Source organism: Ctenocephalides felis, unplaced genomic scaffold (assembly GCF_003426905.1).
Source record: "Ctenocephalides felis isolate EL2017-DRISC unplaced genomic scaffold, ASM342690v1 CF-g0.4_SCAFFOLD_01492, whole genome shotgun sequence".
NCBI lineage: Eukaryota > Metazoa > Arthropoda > Insecta > Siphonaptera > Pulicidae > Ctenocephalides > Ctenocephalides felis.
The window spans coordinates 58,409,456-58,434,590 of record NW_020537646.1 but is presented as its reverse complement, the minus strand read 5'-3'; the positions used below and the strand labels follow the sequence as shown (position 1 = coordinate 58,434,590).

At 31.4% G+C, this 25,135-nt stretch overlaps 1 protein-coding gene across 1 annotated transcript in view; it reads right to left on the bottom strand.

Moving 5' to 3' along the window:
- LOC113371666 (neuropilin and tolloid-like protein 2) overlaps positions 1-25,135 on the bottom strand; it is a 658,950-nt gene that overhangs the window by 203,548 nt on the left and 430,267 nt on the right. Inside the window, exon 10 of the mRNA XM_026612314.1 lies at positions 13,889-14,029. Within this exon, the coding sequence (XP_026468099.1) occupies positions 13,889-14,029 (141 nt within the window). The remainder of the gene's footprint in view (positions 1-13,888; positions 14,030-25,135) is intronic.

Here is a 25,135-nt window from a genome sequence, read left to right as displayed (position 1 = left end):
GCCAAAATGTTCACGAACCTTCAAAACGTCGAAAAAAGCAAAAATTTTCAATTTCGATTTTTAGAAAAAAAAAAACTACAATAGCTCACCCTACGGAAAGTTAAAAATCAAATCGTTTCATTTCAAAAATTTCGAAATTTACAAAAATACTCAAAATTAAAAAAGCGAACCTTTCTAATATATTTATATCAATTATCAATCAATTATCCGATAAAATCCGACAAAAAAAATGATTTTCAAAATCAATATTTGTTATATTAAACTGAAGCATTTTATTGTCTTTTAATTATTATTATTTCACTTAATCTGTGAAATTTACAGTATATATTTATAATAATCTATTTGATAATACACGAAATTACTATTAATCATAAAACAAGTGAAAATCTGGCGCAAAATTCTTGCTCGCCAGAAATCCTGTTGCGACAGAAATCTTATTACAAGGAAAAATTCGGCCAATCCAGAGATGGTCGGAAAGGTGAGATATTATTTTAAAATCGCGTAGAAACTGTACATTTTTAGTTTGAAAATTTTTGTAGAAGCGTAATTTAAATAAAACAATGGACGGTGGCTATTACTTGAAATGTCAAACGTTTTTGACAGATGATGTTCAATTACGTTTAATAGGATGTTTTACGTAAATATTATTTAATTATGATTAAATTGTAGTAAGTAGTTTTGTTTGTAATTTTATTTATAAACAAAAATCGTTACTAAACGGACCGCAAGTGTTACTAGAGATTCAAAATATCAATTTTTTTGAAATGTTAATATGAAAATGCCCTTTTTGGCATATTTTTCTCAAACACGGTGCTCTGAAAGATCTTATTTGTATAATTATATACTCATTGGTATTTATAAAACATTTTTCAGGTTATATTATTTTTCACTTATGCTATTTATATTCAGAACCTAAATTTGGTATCGATCAAATGGACATTTTGTCGAATAACATTTTCCCAGTTATAATTTCCCAGAATTTATCGAAGAATATATAGTAATATATGAAGGTACGGGGTTTGAAAAGGTCCACCACCGATATGTCAAAAATCAGTAAACTTAAGCATTGTTTAACAACATTATTTGAAAGTAGAGAAAACAGGATGTGTAACGAGCTATAACCTTGATTTAAAAACGGTAATCTTTGAAATGGGGGCGATAAATGGTAATCTTTAAAAAATCCATAAAAGTATTTTCTTTCGTTGGTAGTTTTTTAGCATTAGTTAAAAATGTAATTATTTTGTAAAATACTTTTAAAATTATATTAAAGCTTTAAATCATTTTGCCACATGCTAGTTTCAAGTTACCCCGCCTAAAGGGTAATAAGGTCTAGATAACAATTTTTTGAACGACATAAAAAAAGCACATTTCTATAATGATGAAGTAGAAGGCAGTTTACTGAACGTAGTCAGATAATTGTTCGTTTGATATGTGTTATTTGTTTTGTTATAATTGGTTGGATTTTTATAATTTAATTAATATTTGCTCAGAGTCAAATTTTACCTTTGTGCCCCGCTTTGCTCTACATATATACTATTTATTAAATTTACTTTGATTCATAGAATGTTACTTCAAACTTTTCAAAAAACAGGTCAAAAAAGAAATACTTAATTCATTTTCTATCTCTTCTCGAAGAAATTAAAAAATTTTTGTATTTGTATTAAGCTCGGTAGTATTATGTACAATTATACATAATATCCAGAATCCAAAAAAAACGAAAAACTTGAAACGTAATCAATAAGTCGAAAGATCAAAAAAGACTTGTAATGGATTATATCATGTTTTCTATAGAAAATGTATAAAACTTCCAGTTTAATTGTATTGACAAAATATTAGACGTATAACTAATGGGGCTTATAATACCTCATAGCATGCAAACAACACATTCTTATACACTTAAAGTATTAATATTTTTGATTCTCTAGAAATTGTTTAGAATATACCTTACTTAGCAAAACAATGTTTGCCGGGTCACCTAGTATATATGTATATATATATATATATATATATATATATATATATATATATTTATGATTTAGTAGTTAATTTTGATGTTGAAATATATGAGTGAGCTCTTGAGGGCGATACATCAAACAAAGAAAAGGAGTTTCCTTGCTTCCTTTCCTTGCTTGCTTTCCTTTTCTTTGTTTGATGTATCGTCCAAAAAAAACGAAAAACTTGAAACGTAATCAATAAGTCGAAAGATCAAAAAAGACTTGTAATGGATTATATCATGTTTTCTATAGAAAATGTATAAAACTTCCAGTTTAATTGTATTGACAAAATATTAGACGTATAACTAATGGGGCTTATAATACCTCATAGCATGCAAACAACACATTCTTATACACTTAAAGTATTAATATTTTTTGATTCTCTAGAAAATTGTTTAGAATATACCTTTACTTAGCAAAAAATCAATTGTTTGCCGGGTCACCTAGTATATATGTATATAATATATATATATATATATATATATATATATATATATTATGATTTAGTAGTTAATTTTGATGTTGAAATATATGAGTGAGCTCTTGAGGGCGATACATCAAACAAAGAAAAGGAGTTTCCTTGCTTCCTTTCCTTGCTTGCTTTCCTTTTCTTTGTTTGATGTATCGCCCTCAAGAAACTCACTCATATATATTTATATATATATACAATATATATATATATATATCTATATATATTGATGAGTATTTAGAATTGGGCAGTAACACCAAGTAAAAATTGTTATTTAAAATCTTTTGGTTTTTCCACTGAATGACGGTCTCGATGAAGACCAAGACGTATGGATAAATAAAGTATTTCAAAACTACTTTAGTCTCTTTTTTACTTGGTGTTACTGCCCAATTCTAAATAACTCATCAAAATATATATCAACACCAAACTCACATATTTCAATATATATAAATATAACAAAATTGTTTATTCCATTAAACGTTTTGACACTTGATGTGTGTCGACATTCAGTAATCTAAAAAACACACACACACATATATATATATATATATATATATATAATATATAAATATATACATATAATTATATATATATATATATATATATATATATATTGAAATGATATAAGATGTCTCAAATGATATAAGTTGTTGGTTAGGGGTTGATGGGGTTGTTCCATACTGTCTCCAGGATACAGATTGTCCACTCCTAGGTCCACGCCGTTACTGGTAAGTTACAGATAGTAGAGCCAGTTGTAGCTTTCTTGGTCCAACCTTTCAATAGTGTGTTGAATCCTCTCAACTCCTGCCCTGGTATTGTGGGCAGAGCAGTAAGTTGTAATATAATATGATAAACACCGATAGTAATCTCCTCGGAACCGTGAGCACTTTATTTAGAAATAGGCTGAAAGAGTTTTCTGCGCAAAATCTAATTGAAACACTGAATTTAGTTGACTGTGACTTTATTAACTTCCCGTAGGGTAAGTTATTGTAATGGGCCGAAAATAGAAATTGAAAATTTTTACATTTCTCGACGTTTTGAGGATTTCTGAACATTTTGGCATACCTCAGAAAAAAGGATGTGTGTGTGTGAGTGTGTATGTATGTATGGATACAATTTTTTGTTCACGTTTTCGGGCGCACGGATCAACCGATTTTAATGGTTAAAAAACATTCGATTCCTATTGATAGAGAGATGTGCTGATTAGTTTTTGGTAAAGGCAGGTCCAGATGATTAGGAGATAAGGAGCAAAGAGTGTAGAAAATAGAAATCAAGTTTTTGAGAGAACGAATCATTCAATTTGTATGATCCGAAAAACATTCAATTCGTAATTTCGGGCAGAAGGGGTGATTAGTTTTTGGCAAAGGCAGGTCCAGCGGTTTCGGAGATACAGAGCTAAATGTACAAAAAATGGCGGTTTTTGAGAGAACTAAGCGTCCGATTTGAATGATTCCAAAAACTTTCTGTTTATTTAAACAAAATAATTGATTTTGGAAAAAAAATTTTTGCTTCAAAATTTTTTTTGATAATTTTTTTTTTCCAAAAAATTTTTTTTGTATATCGAAAATAATTCAGATTTTTATTTTAATTCTGTTCTAATATACTGTAAAGAAATAATTTCAACTTTCCAATTTAGTTTATAAAATTCTTATAAATATAAATAGAAAATGTTACAATATTTATAATAATCTATTTTAAAACATTTAATATTTTTCGATCATTTCGTTACGGTGCGGGAAGTTCCAGCAATTTGCCTTAAGGCACGATGCCATACACCCCACTAGTTTAAATCTTCAAATAACACTTTTAACTCATCAGCGGACATAAATTCGTGTTAAGACATACTCTAGACTCCTCTTAGGACCCACTAAATTCGATGGACGATTACTATTCTATTTATAAGGTATAGGACGTGACATATGTGCACTTCCGCATTCGCGCTCTGGCCATGTACTTTGATTATTTATCAAAACCGCACGAATTGCATTATTACACAATACGCCACCCCTAAAGATTGTTGCCTGTCCTCAGGAAACATAAAAGAAAAAAAAAATACAAATTTTTGAGGTTCTTCCCCTCTTGAAAAAATTTATCGTTCTCGATAAATTTAAAAAATAAAAAATATAGCAATCTATGGTATAAATGATTATAGCAAAAGAGAAAATAAATTGAAAATTTTTTGCAAAATATGAAAATGAAAAAGTATAAAATTTTGTAGTATGTCTGCAATATAATAATTAGTTAACAATTCTGATGATAATTTTGGTAAAAAAATTAATATCTAACCTTTTTTATCTAATATTGTTGTAACATTTTGCTGCATATTGTGATTTTTGATAGTTCATTAAAATTATTTTGATTTAGTTTTAACAGTTTGTTTAATTTCAAAGGTTGAATTTTGATAATACAGTAAAATATTATAAACAATAATTAATTACATTATTAGGTTATTCTTATTTGATACAGTATACAATCTAATACCATATGAATTCGCTCAAGTTGCATAATTTGTGTATCTGCTTTGTCAATATACGCAGCATTAAAATGACTATGTAGGCAAAATTTTGACCTATTTGATTTATATTGTTTACACATCAATAAAACTTTTAAAAATACATGTGATAAAAATAATTATTTGATCCATTATCACTATCATTAATCATTAATTGGTTTTGATATATAATGAAGTTTCTACTAGGATAGTAAAATAACAAAAACAACTATTTGCATTAGAATATTCACAAGGTGCAAGATCTCTCTTTTTTACGAATTTAATATTATCATAAGTTGTTTAATTTTGTCTCGTAAGTTATTTATTTGATTCAAATTTTAAATAATGATCAAAATACTCTGCGCCAGATTCAGTTTAATGTTTTGAATATGATGTTAAAAAAAACGCACAATTAGCACTAACTGAACCTGTATGAGAATCCTATATCAATCTTCTGATACATTACATCTAGATAGAAATACATATGAAAGATAGTGATAATTTGTCCAACAATTGTGTGCTGTCACATACTTCTCTATTAATAGATTCCTGGGCCCTCTTGATTTTATAAATTTTAATTTTAAATTCTATTTTGAACATTCTATTTGTACTATAAAAATATTCAATATAAAAATATTCAATATAAAAATATTAATTTGGAATTATTATATTTAGAATATGTCAGTATTAATAATATATGAGTGGCCATTCAACTTCGGAATCATTGACACAAATTATTATAATATTTTTCTTTTTTTTAGTATTTTATTTCCATTGAATTATTCATACTATGCATCAAAATGACTTTTGTTATAAGTGAATAAATAATTAGAGGTGATAGAAATTCTATTTTTGTTATTGGTCTTATTATATCTGCTTTGAACGCTCGAAATTCATAGTTATTTATTATTAATAAAATGCATTAATCACAACTGTATTATTAACTTCCCGTAGGGTAAGTTATTGTAATGGGCCGAAAATCGGAATTGAAAATTTTTACATTTATCGACGTTTTGAAGGTTTCTGAACGTTTTGGCATACCTCAGAAAAAATGGATGTGTGTGTGTGTGTGTGTATGTGTGTGTGTGTGTGTATGTATGTATGGATACAAATTTTCGCCCACGTTCTCGGGCGTACGTACGAAACCGATTTGAATGGTTTAAAAAAACATTCGATTCCTATTAATAAGGAGAAGAGCTGATTAGTTTTTGGCAAAGACAGGTCCAGCAGTTACGGAGATAAGGAGCAAAGAGTGCAGAAAATAGAAATCGAGTTTTTGAGAGAACGGAGCATCCGATTGAATGATCTAAAAAACATTCAATTAGTAATGATTGGGAGAAGGGGTTATTAGTTTTTCGCAAAGGCAGGCCCAGCCATTACGGAGATACAGAGCTAAATATACAAAAAATGGCAGTTTTTAAGAGAACTAAGCGTCCGATTCAATTGATTCAAAGAACTTTCTGCTTGTCTTAACAAAATAATTGATTTTGAAAAAAAAATTTTGTACCATTTTTTTTTTTTTTTTTAAATTTTTTTTTAATTTTTTGATATTAACAAAATATAAAAAAAATAATTAAGATTTTATTTTTAATTATGACTATAGTTCTAAATACTTTTTTAAACAAATAATTTCAACCCAATTGGTGATATATAGTTTCTTATAATAATTAGACAATGTTAAACCATAATTATAATAAATCTTATTTGAAAACGGTTACATGGTACGGGAAGTTCCAGCAATTTGCCTTAAGGCACGAGGCCACCCACCCCACTAGTTTTTTTTGTAAAATAATTTAATAATAAATAATAACCCTATAATTATTTTTTTGGATTTTTCTACCCCATTTATGTCCTTTAATAATGTCAACAGATTTCCCAATAAGTTACCGGAATTATTAAAAAGGTGAAAATCTGAAATAAAAGAACCTTTATGTCTCCTTTATTAATTTTTGTCAGATTTTCCGATAAGTTTACCGGAACTAATTGAAATGTGGAAGTCTGTAATAAGAGGACCTTCAGGCACATTGGCCATAAAAACGGCACTAATAGCCAACTTTTAAATTATATCATCTTGAACTGCGATATCGACGATATTAGCGTCAGACTGCTCGAAAGCCGGGTTACTAACTTTAACAACATGAAAAAATGATTTGCGATTGCAGTGAATAAATATTAATTGAATTGAAAATAGTATCATTCTGAACTGCGATATCGTCTGTGTTGGCGTTAGACCGCTCTAAAGCCGGGTTACTAACTTTATCAACATACATAAAATGATTCGCGAAGTTCAAAGAATGAATATTAGTTGAAGATGACTTTTTTTACCCTTCGCAGATTTCTAAATGAAATTCTGTATCTATAAAATTCAAATTCTTCTTGCTTTCGATTAAAAAAAACTTGTCAAAACTGCTTAAATAGTGAATAAAATGAAGTTTTTGTAATATACATCAAGATTCATAAAAATTCACAAAGTTAATACATTCTAAGCAAATTTTCATTCCGTGCTTTGTTAAATTTTGAAACCAAATGTTAAGTGATATTTCTTGACTCAAACATCACAATAGAAAAATGATGAGGCTTCTACTATTAACGCAAATCATCAAAATTACATTTAGTATGAACAATTATAAAAAAAAATATTTAGAAAAGATATTATTAACGTTAATTTACGCAGTTACTATTGTTCGAGCCTCACAAATTTTATCAATCCATTTCTCTCTACCTGACATAATAAAATAATTTCCTACCCTACTGTAGGTACTTAGCTAGTTATAAGAAATTATTCATTCTGTACGCATAACCTGAACCGTGAAAATCAAACAAATAAATACTATTAATAACTAAACCAAATTATTTAACTTACTTATTTTTCAAGGTCTGATATAGCCATTCTAATGATAAATTATATCTGGTCCTTCGAGGTAGTAAAGTGTCCGTGTGTAGTGATTTTTAATTGACTTTTTTAATAAACATTGTGCTGGGCGTCTTCATAAAATGGTCCAATCGAGCCGGATTCGACCTCCAGTGTAAAACTTAAACTTATATTAACTAATATAAACTAAAAAGTGCACAGTGATTTCCAACAAGGCGTAATCCACTGGAGCCCCTAAATCTAACCTATAAAGTGCACAGTGATTATCAACAGCGTAATCTACTGGAGCCACTAAATCTAACCTACACAGTGCACAGTGATTATCAACAGCGTAATCTATTGGAGCCACTAAATCTAACCTACAAAGTGCACAGTGATTATCAACAGCGTAATCCACTGGAGCCACTAAATCTAACCTACGAAGTGCACAGTGATTATTAACAGCGTAATCCACTGGAGCCACTAAATCTAACCTACAAAGTGTTTATCAGTGATTATCAACAGCGTAATCTACTGGATCCATGAAAACTCATCAGTGCACGTTATTATCAACAGCATAATTACTGCATTCATCAAGAAAATCTACTAAGCGGTCAAGAAGCTACAGAATAACATCAAACAAGATTAGTCAAAGCAATCCTTTCTAACTTATCCTAAATTCATCCTAATCTTTTACTTAACTCTATACTTAACCATCTCTAAAATTTTGTGTAAATCTACATTAAAATGGATTCATTAAAATCATTACAATCTTTACAAAACAAACTAACATTAGTAAAAGCTCGTCTAGCAGAATTTGAACAAACTTGTAACGAAATGTCAAAAATTTCATGTAGCGAACTAAATGTATTACAGATAAACAGTATTTTGGAAAAAGTGAAACCTATGATAGACACGTTCCAAAATACACTTGTCAAAATATCTACCTTTTTTGACGACAAAGAAAAAATTGATCAATTATTAGAAACAGAACTACTTGATTTCGATGACGATCATACTAGATGTCTATCAAAATTACGTAAACTACTTAATAAAGCATCCAATAAATCTGGTTCTACTAGCAGCTTTAGTGATCAAACAATCAAATCGTCAAACAATATAAATTAACCTCCAATTTCGATCAAATTTCCTGAGTTTGATCAAAATATCAATCATTTCCAAAATTTTAATTACCCTAAACCCGATGCAGGGGGCATAACTGAATCTTTACCTGTATCGGCAAAAACTGTTCCTTCGCGGCGGAATTATCAGAAACACGAAACGAAAATAATAAAACTACGTATAACATTCCGACAAATTCTTTTAACGCAAACATTTTAAAAACTCCATAAATTTGAAAAATTACCATACTCAACATGTAAGAAGAGTAATAAAGCAAATTTTGTAATCGACAACGACACCTTTTACAATAAAAACATACAATTAGGTAACAATAAACCTGATTCGCATATTACTCAATTCGGCTTAAACGGGAACACGCATCCCGAGACTTTTACACTTTATAATTCTACCTCAAACCTGGAAAACCAGGTACTAGCCGGAAAACAAAATCTCACCCTTAATACTACGAGAATTACCTGTTGATTCGGTATAAAAATTTCTTTTGCCAACAATAAAAATCTGGCACGTAATAAACATATTATGTTGAAGAAATTTAAATGTTTTGAATACCACTTACGATCAAACGATAAATTATCTAAAGAATATTACATGATTACCGCGGCAAATGAAATACTTTCATTACTAACAACTAAACAAAATTTAACAAAACTTTTAGCGAATGACAAATTAAATCTATATGATTTCAAAACTAATCATTTTAAACTTTTAGGAAAACCTTATATTTATTTTGACAAACTAACTGCTAAAACTTTAGATATATTTTGTAATATACTAGATAGTTTTAGATTCAATAAGATAGTTTTAGCTAATAACGCTATAAATAAAACTATTATTAAAATACTTATTTCGGAAGCTACAGCTCCAATATGTTATAAATTATTAATAACTCAACAATTACCACACGAATTTTTTGACGCGACAAAATGGGCATACAGAACTTTTACCTATTTATGCTGTACCGGGAAAAATTCTAATACTAAAATATATTTAACTACATCGAAACCTAAAGTAATGGCTTTAAAAAAATTAACACTTCAACGACTTGAATTTTTAGCAAATCTTATACCAAAAGAAAAACGCGCATTAAACTTTACATATAATAAAAAATTGTATTTGAATAACTATACGGTTACTTTATTTCTTATAAAATCTCTATCATACAAGCGGAAAGGCTGATAGAGTAGACTGTAACTGATAGAGTAGACGAAATATAAACAAATTTTGATATGAACATTTTGACTTCTAATACTGCAGTTAATCTAAACTTACGATTTCCATTGTGGTTACGAACGTCTTTCAATACAAACAACTTTTTAACTTTTAAAATTCCAATAACAAAAATGGAATGTGAAACTATTAAACTTGTTTTAAATAATACTTTTATTATCTTGATTGATTGTTGTATCACTAAAGCTCTTCATATTGAACAGACTTTTTATTTGACTGCGAAATACTTTGTGGCTACACAAAAGTGGTTCATTGCGCAAAGTTGCAAAATTTACAAAAATATATTCAGAAAACAGTTCAAATTTTGTTGACGCAGCATCAAACCTAAAACAAATTCATGTGATACTACAGCATAAATCAATTAACATAAGGGCAACAAATAATTTAGCAATTAAACTTTTAATAAGATATATCATATCAAAGACCCTTCATTTCGAAACTATCGATTTATTATCTATTTATCTATTAAATCTCATAAAGCACATTAAAATGAGATATCAAAAACACTTACTTAACATACAAACATTCTTATCAATAAATTAACTTAAACACATTTTAACGCGGATTGACAAAATTCTAAACCAGAATCTCCTTTGATTCCAATCCTAATTACTAATCCTTAACAATCATTCACTTTCCAATTGAAAATTTTTATCCTCCATACCTAACCCACTATTGCTTAAAATACCTGTCAAGAAACTATTCCGGAATCCACGACTGCAGGGATCAACATTTGGAACTGGCACTTGAGACGCGTTTCAGCAGCATATTCAGGTGAAGGAATGTACTGTGGGTGTTGTGACCAATAAAACAAACAATAGTGTGGTGAATTTGAACAACAAAACTTTGTGTACTAACAATTAACAGTGATATATACCATATCATACAAATCAATGCATGAACTATTTTAACTTGAGACTTTAAACACTAAACCTGTGAATGTTACCAATAGACATTAAAAACAATAGTGAATTCATAAACTGTGTTTACACAAGACTTTAATCATTACTAGAATTTAAGTGATAATAAAATCAATCATTATTACATATTATCATAACTAATTAATCTTTATACATTTTTATTGTAACTTTTCTATAACACCATAACTATATGAAGCAATGTTGAAAAATCATGTAAATTAATTTCCCATTGTTTTTTCAAACGTGGCGGCATGTTCGAGCCTCACAAATTTTATCAATCCATCTCTCTCTACCTGACATAATAAAATAATTTCCTACCCTACTGTAGGTACTTAGCTAGTTATAAGAAATGACTCATTCTGTACGCATAACTTGAACCGTGAACATCACACAAATAAATACTATTAATAACTAAACCAAATTACTTAACTTACTTATTTTTAAAGGTCTGATATAGCCATTCTAATATTAAATTATATATGGTCCTTCGAGGTAGTAAAGTGTCCATGTGTAGTGATTGTTTAATTTACTTTTTTTAATAAACATTGCGTCGGGCGCCTTCAACTATAATAGAACCAAATTTACTCAGATGCTTACTAATTTTCAAAATAAAATTTATTATACTTATAGAGAAAATTTTGGAAATATTTTACGTTCAATATAACGCCAATAAATTGAATTTAATTTAAAATGAAATAATTTTGTATCAATAATTCAAACATGGACTTTTTCTATTTTCCAATTTTTTTTTTTCAATTTATAATTCTATTCTATGGGGATAGTTATATTGCTATTATTGACATTAATTTAAATTATAATTTTCCCCTTCTTTTTTGTAACATTTTGTGTTGTCGGCAGTTGATTGAATTCAATTATTATTAAAATTTGCATTTTGAAGTACAATTATTGTCTCACAAAACTTCAAAGTTCATTTTATGTAATATTCAAGATTAAAATTTCATTCTTATATAAAATTTTAAAAATATTTCTATATATAACATTACTATTATAGTTGAAATTTATTCTCATGCAATAGTTAATATTAACGATACAATCAACGAGCGTGTTTTGGTCCTAAAAATAAAAATAACGAAATTAAATTTATTTGAAAGATTTTATTGATTCATTCCAGCGGATGCATAGGTCTCATATAAGTCATCAAAATACCTTCATTATGTCAAATATATTTAAGATCTCGAGGTTTTCACTAACCCTACGAGTCTCCATTCGGGTTTTTCCTACCCTGATTAATTAATTATTTGTTAGATACCTATTGTTTCATTGAACAATTTAATATTAGGCTATCTGAAATGAAGGATTGGCGCTATCGCCTGAAGAGTGGCACAATGACTACACTAAATCCTTTAAGCATTTTGCCCTTATACTGGCATTTAAAGCCACATTAAAATTCGCGACGTTATGAAAAGATCAGCAGATGTAAATTTACTCTTGATAGGATACTCATAGTCATTAACTGGAACCACTAACTTTTCAATATTATTTTCTGCGTCTTCTATATTATTACTTGATGACTTTGTTACTAATCTTTACAATTATTTTACTTTGTCATATTTCTAAACATATTTCTGTTATGAAACTCGGACCTGACAATTCTCGTGATTGTTTTTGTTGAAAAGTGTTTAGTTAACAATATTTGCTTGAACTTAACCTTGACGGATATGTGAAGTCAACAAAATAATAATGGTGTGAATAATAGTCGACTGCTCGTTGTTACAGAAATGTTACCCAAGTACCGTTCCTGTTCTTGTTGACAATCAAAATCCTAACACTTAAAAAAAATATTCAAATTGACAAAATATTATTATTTATATTCTAATTGACAAACAAAATCTTAAAAAAAAATTGACGACTATGATGTTCTGGTCTGGATGTGCAGTTGTTGCCAAAAGAAGGATTGGTTTTCCTTACTTGGAGAGGGAGCCTTAATCGAGAAGTCTGCGTCGATCTGCGTAGAGTAGCCTTTCTCACGGTGCTATTTGGTATGGCGCCACATTTAATGTCTTTGGTACCTCGTGCCAGTCCTGATCCTGCTGGTTCTCAGCTGTTGCTGCAGCGCCTGATGCAAAATTTCTGTTACTCAGCTTCACTCGACACTCACAGCACACTCAACACTGCACTTCACCACAAGGAAAAACCACCGCTTGACACCATGAAATGAAATAAGATAGTTGCTGGGGTTGTTCCACACTGTCTCCAGGATACAGATTGTCCACTCCTTGGTCCACGCCGTTTCTAGTAAGTTACAGATAGTAAAGCCAGTTGTAGCTTTCTTGGTCCAACCTTTTAATAGTGTGTAGAACCATCTCAACTCCTGGCCTGGTGTCATGGGCAGAGCAGTAAGTTGTAATATAATATAATAAGCACTGGTAGTAAACTCCTCGGAACCGTGAACACATTATTCCGGTATAGGCTGAAAGAGTTCTCTACGCAAAATCTGATTGAAACACTGAATTAAGTTGACTGTCACTTTTTTAAATCTCCAATTACACTTTTAACTCATCAACGAACATAAGTTCGTGTTAAGACATACTCTCTCTTAAGACTCACTAAATTCGATGGACGATTTCTATTCTATTTATTAGGTATAGGACGTGACATATGTGCACTTCCGCATTCGCGCTCTGGCCATGTACTACGATTATTTATCAAAACCGCACGAATTGCATTATTACACAATAATATATATATATATATATATATATATATATATATATATATATATATATATACGTTTTGAATATATAATTGGATTAACAGAAGTTGTTTACGTACCTTTATTGTTTTATGATCTTGTATTAATTTTCGAATGCATTTAAATAAAAAGACACTGCACATCCCACACAAGATCAGTGAAAATATTACCATGATGATAATTATATGTCTCGAACTCATCCCCGATTCATCATCAGATTTCTACAAAAAACATTAAATTTAAATTTAAGTGATGGCGTATTTTACATTCTGTCAAAAATTTCAATTCTCATAACTACAATCCAAATATCTATTCAATTTGCAAATCAGGAAAATTGCATCTTTAACACTTTCGGGATGGTATTCAAAAATCGGTTTGTGTAGTATTTTTAATGTGTGATATATGGTGAAACCAAAATCAAAAAAATAATTTTAAATAATGAGAGCAGCTGGTGAGGGTGGGTAACCGTTGTACCGTGCGTACTTTTTGTTGGTACACGTTTGGACCAACCGTTCTATAAAAACAATATTTTTTTTACTGGCATATATGTGTACCACCAATCTAATTTAGTAATAATTACAAAATGTGTGAAACATAGTTGTATTTCTTGTCCACTGTAATAACAAACAATCACCGTAAAACGCAAATAGTTTATATATTTTATTGAAAATAGTACAATCTTTGCAATGTGGTCTGGGTGGACAAAAAACAAAACGCGAGTGGTTCTGTTTTATGTGCCATATGTTTTACATCACAATTAAACAGTTACATCACGTCGTTACACGAATTGCATTGCTTTCATACATAAATTCAACTGTCTAGATATTTTAGAACTTGATGGTACATATGTGTACCACGCGTACGAGGGTTAATTATATTTAGCGGAAATTTGTCTCATCTTGATGAACGCATCCAATAAACAAAGTGACAAACAAAGATGGGATTACCTACTGTCACATGATTTCTATTTCAATCACAAATGACAAATAACAATAAATAAATGACAGTAACATAATATTTTCTTTTTAGTTTTATGAGTCTATTTGTTTTCGAAATTCTAAAAATTAAAATTGTATTATATTCATATTTGGATATCCGTTATAAAACTAGTTGGTGTTAGTATTTTGCCTTGAGGCAAGTTACATGAACTTTCCGATATGTGTAAAAATCGACTTAATCAATAAAAAATAAATTAATTTGTGATAAAAGTATTCTGAGTGGATTAATTACACATAATAGAAAACGAACGAACACGTTAACTCGGAGTATTTTCTAAAAGCAAATTTTTGACTAGTTGGTTTGGTATTTAGCCTTCAGGCTAGTTACATGAATTTTCCGATATGTGTAATTAATCGACTTATTCAATAAAAAATAATTTAATTTATGAGTGATTAGAAGTATTCCGAGTGGATTTATTACACATGATTGAAAACGAACGAACACTTTGACACGGAGTATTTTCTAATAGCAAATTTTAAAAAAATCACCAGTTTTTATAATTGAACCAGTTTCCATATGACTTTAATTGTTTACTATGTTCATTAAAACCAAGTACTCTATCGTTATACCAAGTAAATCGTCTAATTTTAATTTTAACAAAGGTCAAAAAAACTACTCATTTTCTTAATCTTTGATTAATTCTTAAAATTAAACTACTTGTCGTAAGGCCATGATATTTCAGTAAGTTCTATAAGACCATGATATATATCAGGCATCGGCAACTTACGGCACGCGTGCCAGGCTTGGCACGCGATGGGGTTCTGAATTGCACTTTATAAAGTAATCAGGAAAATCGCAAATATTGAGTGATTTTTAAATAAGAGAAAATGTTTAGTTATAATTATTTTTCTAACGTAGTTCGCTAATGTAATTCAACCTACGTTGAAGTACTTAAAGATAAATTTTCCAGAAGATGCAAAGACTTTGAAGCTTATGTGCCTATATTTTGAAGGAATTACAAATAAATCTGGAAGATGACTCTATGGAAAAATTGACAGCCTTATTAAATTGTTGAATGACATTGCCGGAAAAGATTTAATTGTTTAAAGAAAATTGTATGCGCTCTCCTTTCAGCTTTTGGTTCCACATATCTCTGTGAACAATTTTTTTCTCACATGAGACATATTTTGAGTTTACAAAGAAATCGTTTAACAACTAAACATTCAGTATCTTGTGTGAAATTAAAAGTTACAAATTATAGCCCGGATATTGAAATGTTAAGGAAAAATGTGCAGGCACAAGGTTCGCATTAAAGTTGTTTAGTTTATATTCAGTGACGGATTAAGCTTTCTGCCGCCTTAGGCCCTATCTGATCAGGCTCCCTTTTTAACAGACATTTTTTTACTTTTTTAATTAAACTATAATTTTATTCTAAATTACTTAAATACAACTTTTAACTTTGCGTAAAATACTCGTAAGTTATAGTAATCGCAAAAGATCGAAAATGAAAATTTTGCATATTTTTACGTTTCAGACATTTCTAAACATTTTGGCATACCTTAAAAAAAATTGATGTGTGTTTGAATTGAAAGTTCTGATTAGTTTTTCGCTAAGACAGGTTTAGCGAAGAAAGAGTTTAGAAAATACAGAACAAAAGTGCAAAAATTGCAATTCAGTTTTTGAAAGAACCGAGAGGCTGGTTTCCGAATAATTAAAAAAAAAATTACTTGTACTAAAGGAATGCTTTTTTTTGTAATTAGTAAAAGAGAGAAAAAAATCGTCAAAGTTTTAGCCCATAATTTTAAGTCGATTTTAAAAATTCAAAAACCATTCGAAAAATCTTGGTTGGAAATCGTATTCATTAGTTTTTGGCAAAAACCTGCCGGACTGATTATGTTTGAGGAACGATGGGACGAGCCGGTTGTTTCAAATTAGCATAAAAAAGCAAAAATATTACGTTTTTGGAATAAAGCCAGAAACCGATTTCTGAAAGATATCAATTAGGAGTCAAAATATTTGACAATTTTAAAAATTCATCGAAGTTTGAAGGAGACGCCACAACTTCATAGTCAAAATTTGTGTTAAAAGGCGCTTTTGTGATGTGATAAATCAAAATTTAATTTTCAAAAACGCCTGAACTGGTTTCACAAATTAAAAAGACATTGGACATTGGACTAAACTCGATAAATAGAACCGATATATTCAAAAATTTCGAGTTTTTTTTTTTAAATTCTAAAATAATTCGATTATTTGAATATTTTAATTTTCTCAAAATTTTGAAACCAGTGGACTTGCCTTTTCGGAAAACTAATCATTTCTTCATATCACTAAAATACCACAAACAAAATATTTTTTGAGTCATTCCAATCGAATGATCTGTACTCCCAAAACCTTCATGACCACTTTTGCGCCTTCTGCGCTCTGTATCTCCAAAAATGCTAAACCTGCCTGCATAAACAGTACGCCTCTCAGTCAAAGCCAAGCGAATATTTTTTGAATCATTCATGCAAAGGACATTTAAACTATCTAAGAAGTAAACTTTGAAAATTAAAAATCTTGGTACGGAATGATTCAAAATAATGAAGACAAAATTTGTAATAATTATTAATTTTTTTATAAAAAATCTAATAATTTGATGTCAATGATCATTTTTTATCACCAAATGACACCTTTTTGGATCACCAAAAACGCTGACCATGCTCTCGCAAAATTTTCGATTTTTCTTATTTCGTCATACAAGTAAAAAGTGTCTTGAATTATTCAAATCGGACGCTTCGTTTTTGAAAAATTGAATTAGCATTTTTTCAACTCTTTGCTCCCTATTCCGAAACTGTCTTTGCAAAAAACTAATCAGCACGTCTTCCCGGATGCCAATTGGCAAAAAATTGTAACCGCATAAACACATGCATACATCCATTTTTTCTAAGGCATGTCAAAATGTTCAGGAGAACTTGAAGCGTAGATATATATAAACAATTTTATTTACTTATTTTTTAGGATTATTATAACTTAGCCTTCCTGAAGTTGATAATATGATACATCAAGAAAATATCAATGCGGCACCCACGAATAATAAATTTGATCGAAAATGATCTCTAAATTTACAAAAAAAATTCAGGATCTATCCTTAAAATGAATTGTCGTGTCATTTCATCGAGTTTAAAATTTTTACATTTTGAAAAATTTGCCGCCCCCTAAATTATCCGCCCTAGGACCGGGTCTCACGGGCCTTTGGGGTAATCGGGCACTGTTTATATTAGAAATTCATGTTATTTGTTAATAAATATGTTTAAAAGATAAATTTGGTTATAATGCTTCTCCCCTAGAACCTAACTATATATTTCAAAATTAAGGCGGCACTCTAAAACATATTGGTAGAGTGGCTTGGCACACTACAGTTAAAAGCTTGCCGACCCCTGATATATATCACCAAAAAAAGTTCGATGAAAATCGTCTTAAATTTTTTTTTTCAACAGTTAATTACAAGAAAACGGCGCGGCAGATTTTCACCTAAAACTAATCAGTATCATTCCCAACTAATAACTTTCGAACAGTTTTTGATTTTTTTAAATCGATTCGGTAGTTTGAGCTTAAATGTGGACAAAAAGTTTAACACTTCTTTTCAAATTACAAAAAAACGGCTCGGCAGATCGCCTCACTGACAATTTAAAGTCATCATTGAGATACATCAAATGGCTTTTAAATTTATGAAATCGGTTTAGCCGTTTTAGAGAAAACGTCGATCAAAGGTATAATTTGGTCAAATGTCAAAGAAACGATACTAATTTTTGCAAGCTTTGACAATTTTTTAAAATTAAACGACTTGTCGTAGGGCCGTAATATTTTAGTATGATCTACAAGATCTACAAGACTATGGTATCTACCGCCAAAAAAATCATAAAAATCGTCGATTTTTTTTAAAAAAAAACTTTATTACAAGAAAACGGCCCGGCCGATTTGTACCAAAAACTAATCAGCACGATTCCCAATTAATATCTATCGAACGGTTTTTGAATTTTCAAAATCGATTCAGAATTGCAGGCTAAAACGTGGACGAATTTTTTTTCACTTTTCTGCGATTTACAAAGAAACGGCCCGGCCGATCGTCGCACAAGACTGAAAAACGCTAAACGAGATACATCGAATGGCTTTTAAATTTTTGAAATCGATCCAGCCGTTTTTGAGAAAACGTCGATTTACGGAAAAAAATCTGTTCACACACACACACACATACTTTTTTCCAAATTTGGTCTCATTCGATTCAGAATGTCCTTCGGGAAGTTAAAAATCAATAATTTTTATAATTGAACCAGTTTGCGTAGAACTTCGATGGTTTAGTATGTTTAATAAGACCAAGTACTCTATCGTTATGTCAAGTAAATCGTCTAATTTTAATTTTAACAAACGTCAAAAAAATTACTCATTTTCTCAAAGTTTGATTAATTTTTAAAATTAAATTACTTGTCGCAACTAATATCTTTCGAATAGTTTTTGATTGATTGAAATCGATTCGGTAATGTGAGCTTAAATGTGGAGAAAAGTTTAACACTTTTTTCCCAAATTAAAAAGAAAGGGCTCGGCAGATCATCGCACAAAACTGACAAACGATAACCCTCATCCAGATACATCAAATGGCTGAAATCGGTTTAGGGCGTTTTTGAGCAAACGTTGATGAAACGTCTAATTTTGACAAATGCCAAAAAACGATACAAATTTTTGCAAACTTTGACGATTTTTTTAAATTAAACAACTTATCGTAGGGCTGTCATATTTTAGTATGATATATGAAACTATGGTATCTACCACCAAACAAAAATTCATGAAAATCGACGAAATAAAATTTTTTAACACTTCATTACAAGAAAACGGCCCGGCCGTGTTAAAAATAAATAGGTTTTGGAAGTAAAAAGAGTTCTATGTATATACTTTCCATACTGTAATTAAACATGAAACAAGAATGAAAATTATCATTAATTGTTTTACATAATTTCAAATAAATTATTTATTATAAACACGTACTGTAAATTTATAAGTGCGTATTAAGTTGGGCGACAAGCATAGTCTACAAACATCTTATGTGTATATTTACAAGAAGATTTTACATATTTGTTTCTGGAATGTTTCAAAAATTTGATTTTGTTGATTTCTTAGATTGTCTAGTAGAGAATGCAAAACAACGTAGCGATAGCCGGTATGTTCAATACATGGGCGATAGACTGGTGTAGTAAGAATTCTAATGCAAGAGGTAAAGACTTTTAGAGATGTGGTTTTGCTAAATAGCGGTGATAAGCTAACCTTTGTCAAAGGCAATGCCTGCCTAATAATAGACCTTACTTTTGTTAGCAATAGCTTAGTCAGAATAATATGCAATTAGGAGGTATTAGACATCTACACTGCTATTGATCACAATGCAATCATCTGGGAAATATCAACGAATAAAAACATTAGAAAATATGTTATCTAAAGCCATTGGGTGGAAAATAAAATCTTTTGATGAAAGCGCCACGAGAGTAGCCATTGCTGTGGAATATTATGTGTGATAGTTTTTTGAGACTGGAGATTCTACCATGTGTCAAACTAGTAGCATATGCAGATGATGTAGCCATAGTAGTTGTTTTCAAATAAATTGATGAGATCTTAAGTTTATTTGACATAACCTCAAGAAAAATTAATTAACTGGATGAGAACAACAATGCTCCAATGAGCACAACCAAAAAGTCCATCTAGCTAAAAATAGGAAGTCTAGTTGTCACGTCAAAACCTCACATCTGTCAAAACCATAGATAAATAAGTATAAATAGATGGCAAACAGGCCGCTTTGATGTTACATCAATTGTATTTTTTCAGCATTCAATAGATGTCGCCACCAACTGTAGCACGTAAATTTACCATTAGGTTCAATTCTAGATAAGATTTATTTGAATATATAATATAGAAAATATACTCCTGACATACATAAATAAGTACAAATGACTCCTGATTAATTTGACTAAATGAAATTGGTACAAAATATACGCGTATCAAATATATTTTCAACAAAATCACAAATATCTTGTAAACAATCTATGATGAGATAAAATTAAACATTTTTTCCATTAAAAATATATATATTTCAATATATAAAGAATATAAAATTCGATTCGATTCAAAGATTATATATTTCAGTATATAAAAGTATGTACATTGCATTTTATAACATGGGTTTTCTACCCGAAGGTATTGTATCCTTCATTGGATTTGGGTTTGCAAACAATAATTAATTCAGAATATATAAATAAATTCATATTTGTGTGACAAAAAAAGAGGAAAGTAAATTTATCCCCCCAAAAAAATCACATAGCACTATTTATAATAACATATAATAATACAAAAAGAAGAAAAACATAATAAAATTTTATTCACTCTAAGGGAAAAAATTTGTCTCGAGCCAATTTTCGTTTACAGCTATAGGTCGATCAGTATATATTTTGGCATGGCGTGATTGCCATACCAAATATCGTCTCTTGTGTATTGGCCGAGGCCCGCGATGTTAATATTAGGATGATCCCCACATTTTATATAAAAATTTTCAGTAAGCTTTTTTATAAAGTTTAGTATGGTCGGTAAGTCAGTCTGTTTGTGTATGTATTTTGAAGAGTAGTAATGTCTAGTCAGTGGGTCCCTTATTTTGTTGAGTACGAGTCGTAGTGTCTTATTTTGTAATGTCTGTAGTTTTTGTAAGTTAGTCTTAGTCGTCGCGTTCCATGCCGGAGCGGCGTATGTCAGTATCGGTCTTATTAGTGTCAAGTAAAGTGTTCGCTTGTTCTTCACGCTTAGCGGGCTGTTGTGGTTCAAGAGAGGTCTCATTAGATTTAACATCCCGTGAGCCTGTCCAATTTTTGTATTAACATGTTTTGTGAAGCTGAGTCTATGGTCCAGGGTCACACCAAGATATTTGACATCCTTGGACCACTCAACTTTACAATCCAATACTTTAATTTTGTCCAAGTCAGTCAGTCTAGTAGTGGCATTTCGGCTCTTTGTGAAAAGAATAGCCTCCGTCTTTTGCGGATTGATTTTAATTTGCCATTTGTCAGTATATTCAGTTAGTTTGTTTATGTGTGTCTGTATCTTTGTAGTCAGTAGTGTAGGTGAGCGTGATGATTTGTATATGGCAGTGTCGTCAGCAAACGTCAGTAACGTTGTGTCGGCGTCATTGGGTATGTCGTGAATGTAGACGTTAAACAGTAACGGTCCCAGGATTGAGCCCTGCGGTACTCCCGCCGTCACTTGTTTAACCGTCGAAAGTCCGTTGTCTACTTGTACAGTGAAGTTGCGGTCCGAGAGGTAAGAGTGTAAAGTTCTCGTTATGTACGATGGAAAGTTTAGTTGGATAAGTTTATGTATAAGTCCGTCCATTCAGATGGTGTCAAACGCTTTCTCAAAGTCGAGTAACACCAGTCCGGTATGGTTTCGTCTGTTGAAATTGAGAACTGTATTTTCTATGAGATTTGTCAGTGGGTGTAGTGTGGAGTGTCGTTCTTTGAAGCCGTATTGTGTGTCAGGTATGATTTTGTTGTGTCTTATGTATTTGTTCAGTCTTTTGAGTAGTACCTTTTCGGTTACCTTACTCATTGTGTTGAGGAGGCTGATTGGTCTGTAGTTCTGTGGTATGTCTGGCTGTTTTCTTGGCTTCACTATTGGAAATATGGTGGAGGTTTTCCAAGAAGCGGGAAAGCAGCCTTTTGTCATTATTCTATTTATTATCCGGGTAAGTAAAATGTAGGCGTTAGTCGGCAGTTGTTTAAGTATTATGTTTTGAAGTCCGTCCGGTCCTGGTGCTTTTCTGTTCGGTAATTTTTTAACTATTGTCTTTATTTCGGAAACTGTGGCAGGGTCTATTCGTAAGTCTTTGACCCTGTGGAGGTCAGTGAAGTTTTGAATTGTCTCGTGTACGTCTTGTTTCAGGTCTGCGTTTGACATATTGGCATTTTGTTTATGTATGTTCTCAAAGTTTTTTGCCAATATTTCCGCCTTGTCTGCTGGTGTCGTTGCGTAATTGTTGTCAGTTAATTTGAGTGGAGGTATGGATGCTGGTTTCTGCGTCAGTCTTTTTGCTGTCTGCCAAATTTTGTGTGGGTCAGTATTTATGTTCTCGAGTCTTTTGGTCCAAGTGTTATTTCGGTGGTCACGTATGTCATTGGATATAATTTTTGTCAGTCTGTTAACATGTTCCTTGAGTAGTCTGTAACCGGTACGTTGCCACAGTTTCTTTGTATGATTTTTAAGTTGTATTTTCAATAAAATGTGTTCTGGCAAGTCGTTGGCTGGTGTTGTTCTTAAGTCTAGTGTCGGTATGGTCTGTTGTACAGCGTCTGTGATTGTCAGTGTAAGGTGTGTTACAGCCTCCTCAATGTCAGTGTTGGTATCGATCGGCATAGTGTGTCGTCTGTTGTCTGTGATGGTGTCTCTGAAAATTGGCCAGTTGGCTCTGGTGTAATCTAAAAATTTGCGTTTGGGAGTCTGGTCGACGTCTAGTCTGTCTGAAGTGATCATAAAAACTGGATTATGGTCGGAGTTAAAAAGTGTTCTTGTTATGGGTTCGGATATTAGGTGTAGATTTTTTGTCAATGCCAAATCGATCGTGCTGTGATAGTGTGTCTGTACGGTGGCGTATCTGGTCGGCGTGTCAGGAAAGTGTAGTTGTGCGTCTGTGGTGTTGTGTTCGGTCAGGTATTCGTAAAGTCTGTTTCCGTTCGCGTTGTTGAAGTTACAGTTCCAAGTTGTGTGTTGTGCGTTAAAGTCTCCTGCCATAAGAACAAATCTATTCGAGTCCAGTAGTCTTTGTAAGTTCGTATGTTCTAGTTTGCTTGCCGGGATGTAAATCGATATTATGGTTACTTTTTGACCTTTCTTGTATACATTAATAGCTGTTATTTCAGAACCGCCCGCTGTCAGGTTTGGCACTTGCTCGTGTCTGATGTTAGACTTAATCAAAATTGCAGTGCCGCCCCATCCGCGTGCGTCCGTCTGTTTGTCGTTTCTGTAAACTTTGTAATTGTTGATGTAGAGTCTGTCTGTAGGTTTTAGGTGTGTCTCGTTAATCATTACTATTTGAGGATAATCAGGTTTGAAGTTAGGGCCGGTGTTTGTCGGATTTAGAGCTGACGAGAAACTTCTTGTCAGTGGCATTGGTGTTGGAGCTGGCACATATACTTTTCTTCTCTTGAGAGTATCGTTTTCCTTCTTCTCGATGAAATTAAGGAGTGCGGTGCACTGAGAATAGTTTGCCGGGTGTTCTTTCTTACAATTGACACACATCGGTGCCTCAGTTAGTAGTTTCTTGCACGCATCTGGCGCGTGCATCTCGAGGCACTTTATACACCTGTACTTCATATCGCAGGTGTACGATGTGTGTCCAAAATTCAAACAGTTGTGACACTGTAGAGCCCTATTTTCTGACTTGTATGTCTTCCAAGAGAAGATGTGCCCTCCAATGTTACTAATTTGCTTCAGCTCCGACATGTCTTGATCTTTCTCCAGAGAGACAATGTATATGGGCAGCTTATGTTGGCTGCCATCCGATAACTTTTGTTTGATCTGTATCACTTGTCTGACTTTAACTCCTTTCAATAGAAGGTCTTCGCAAACTTCAGCTTCGGGTATCGAAGGATGAAGTCCAGTCACTGTTATTTTCTTCGGCAAATCTTTTCTCATCGAGTATGTGTAGAATTGGTAATGGCATTCTCTCAACACTTTTTTAACTTGCTCGTGTTCCTGAATTGTGTCTGTAAAAATTTTGTGTAATTGCGTGTTGAAAAACTGATATCTAAATTGGATCTTAGTTGTGTCTCGGATGTACTTTATTGTTTTCAATTCTAAGTTTGCCTTGATGATGATGGGTGGAATTTTCTCAAGTGATTTGCTTAACTTTTTCGGTGATTCTCGAGTGCCAGATTCGGATGGCAGCTGCCCAACATTTCTCTCTGGTTCCTGCTTCTTGGCTCTCTTTCTCCGTGACACTTTTCTGTATTCGTTCAACTCCATGTCTGTATCCATGTTCGATCGGTCCGATAGTGCATTGAATTTGTTTTTGAGGGCACCGCTGGTCTGCACCTCCATGCTCATTTTGATCTTCTTCCCAGGCTTCTGCCTGGGAATATCCTTGGGTTCTTCAATATACTTGGCACTGATTTTAAGAAAATAAATCAAAAGTACTTAAAAAAAAATTAAATTTAGAAAAATCACTTCCTAAAATGCGCTTATCCTCTAACCATTACCAACACCGACCCAGTGTTTGGAAAGAGTATATTACCTTGTAAGTACTAAGCCCGGTGCCTTTAAAAAAACAAGATTTAGAATCAATTCCGGACTTATTACTTATTTCACAAAATCTATTGACACTACAC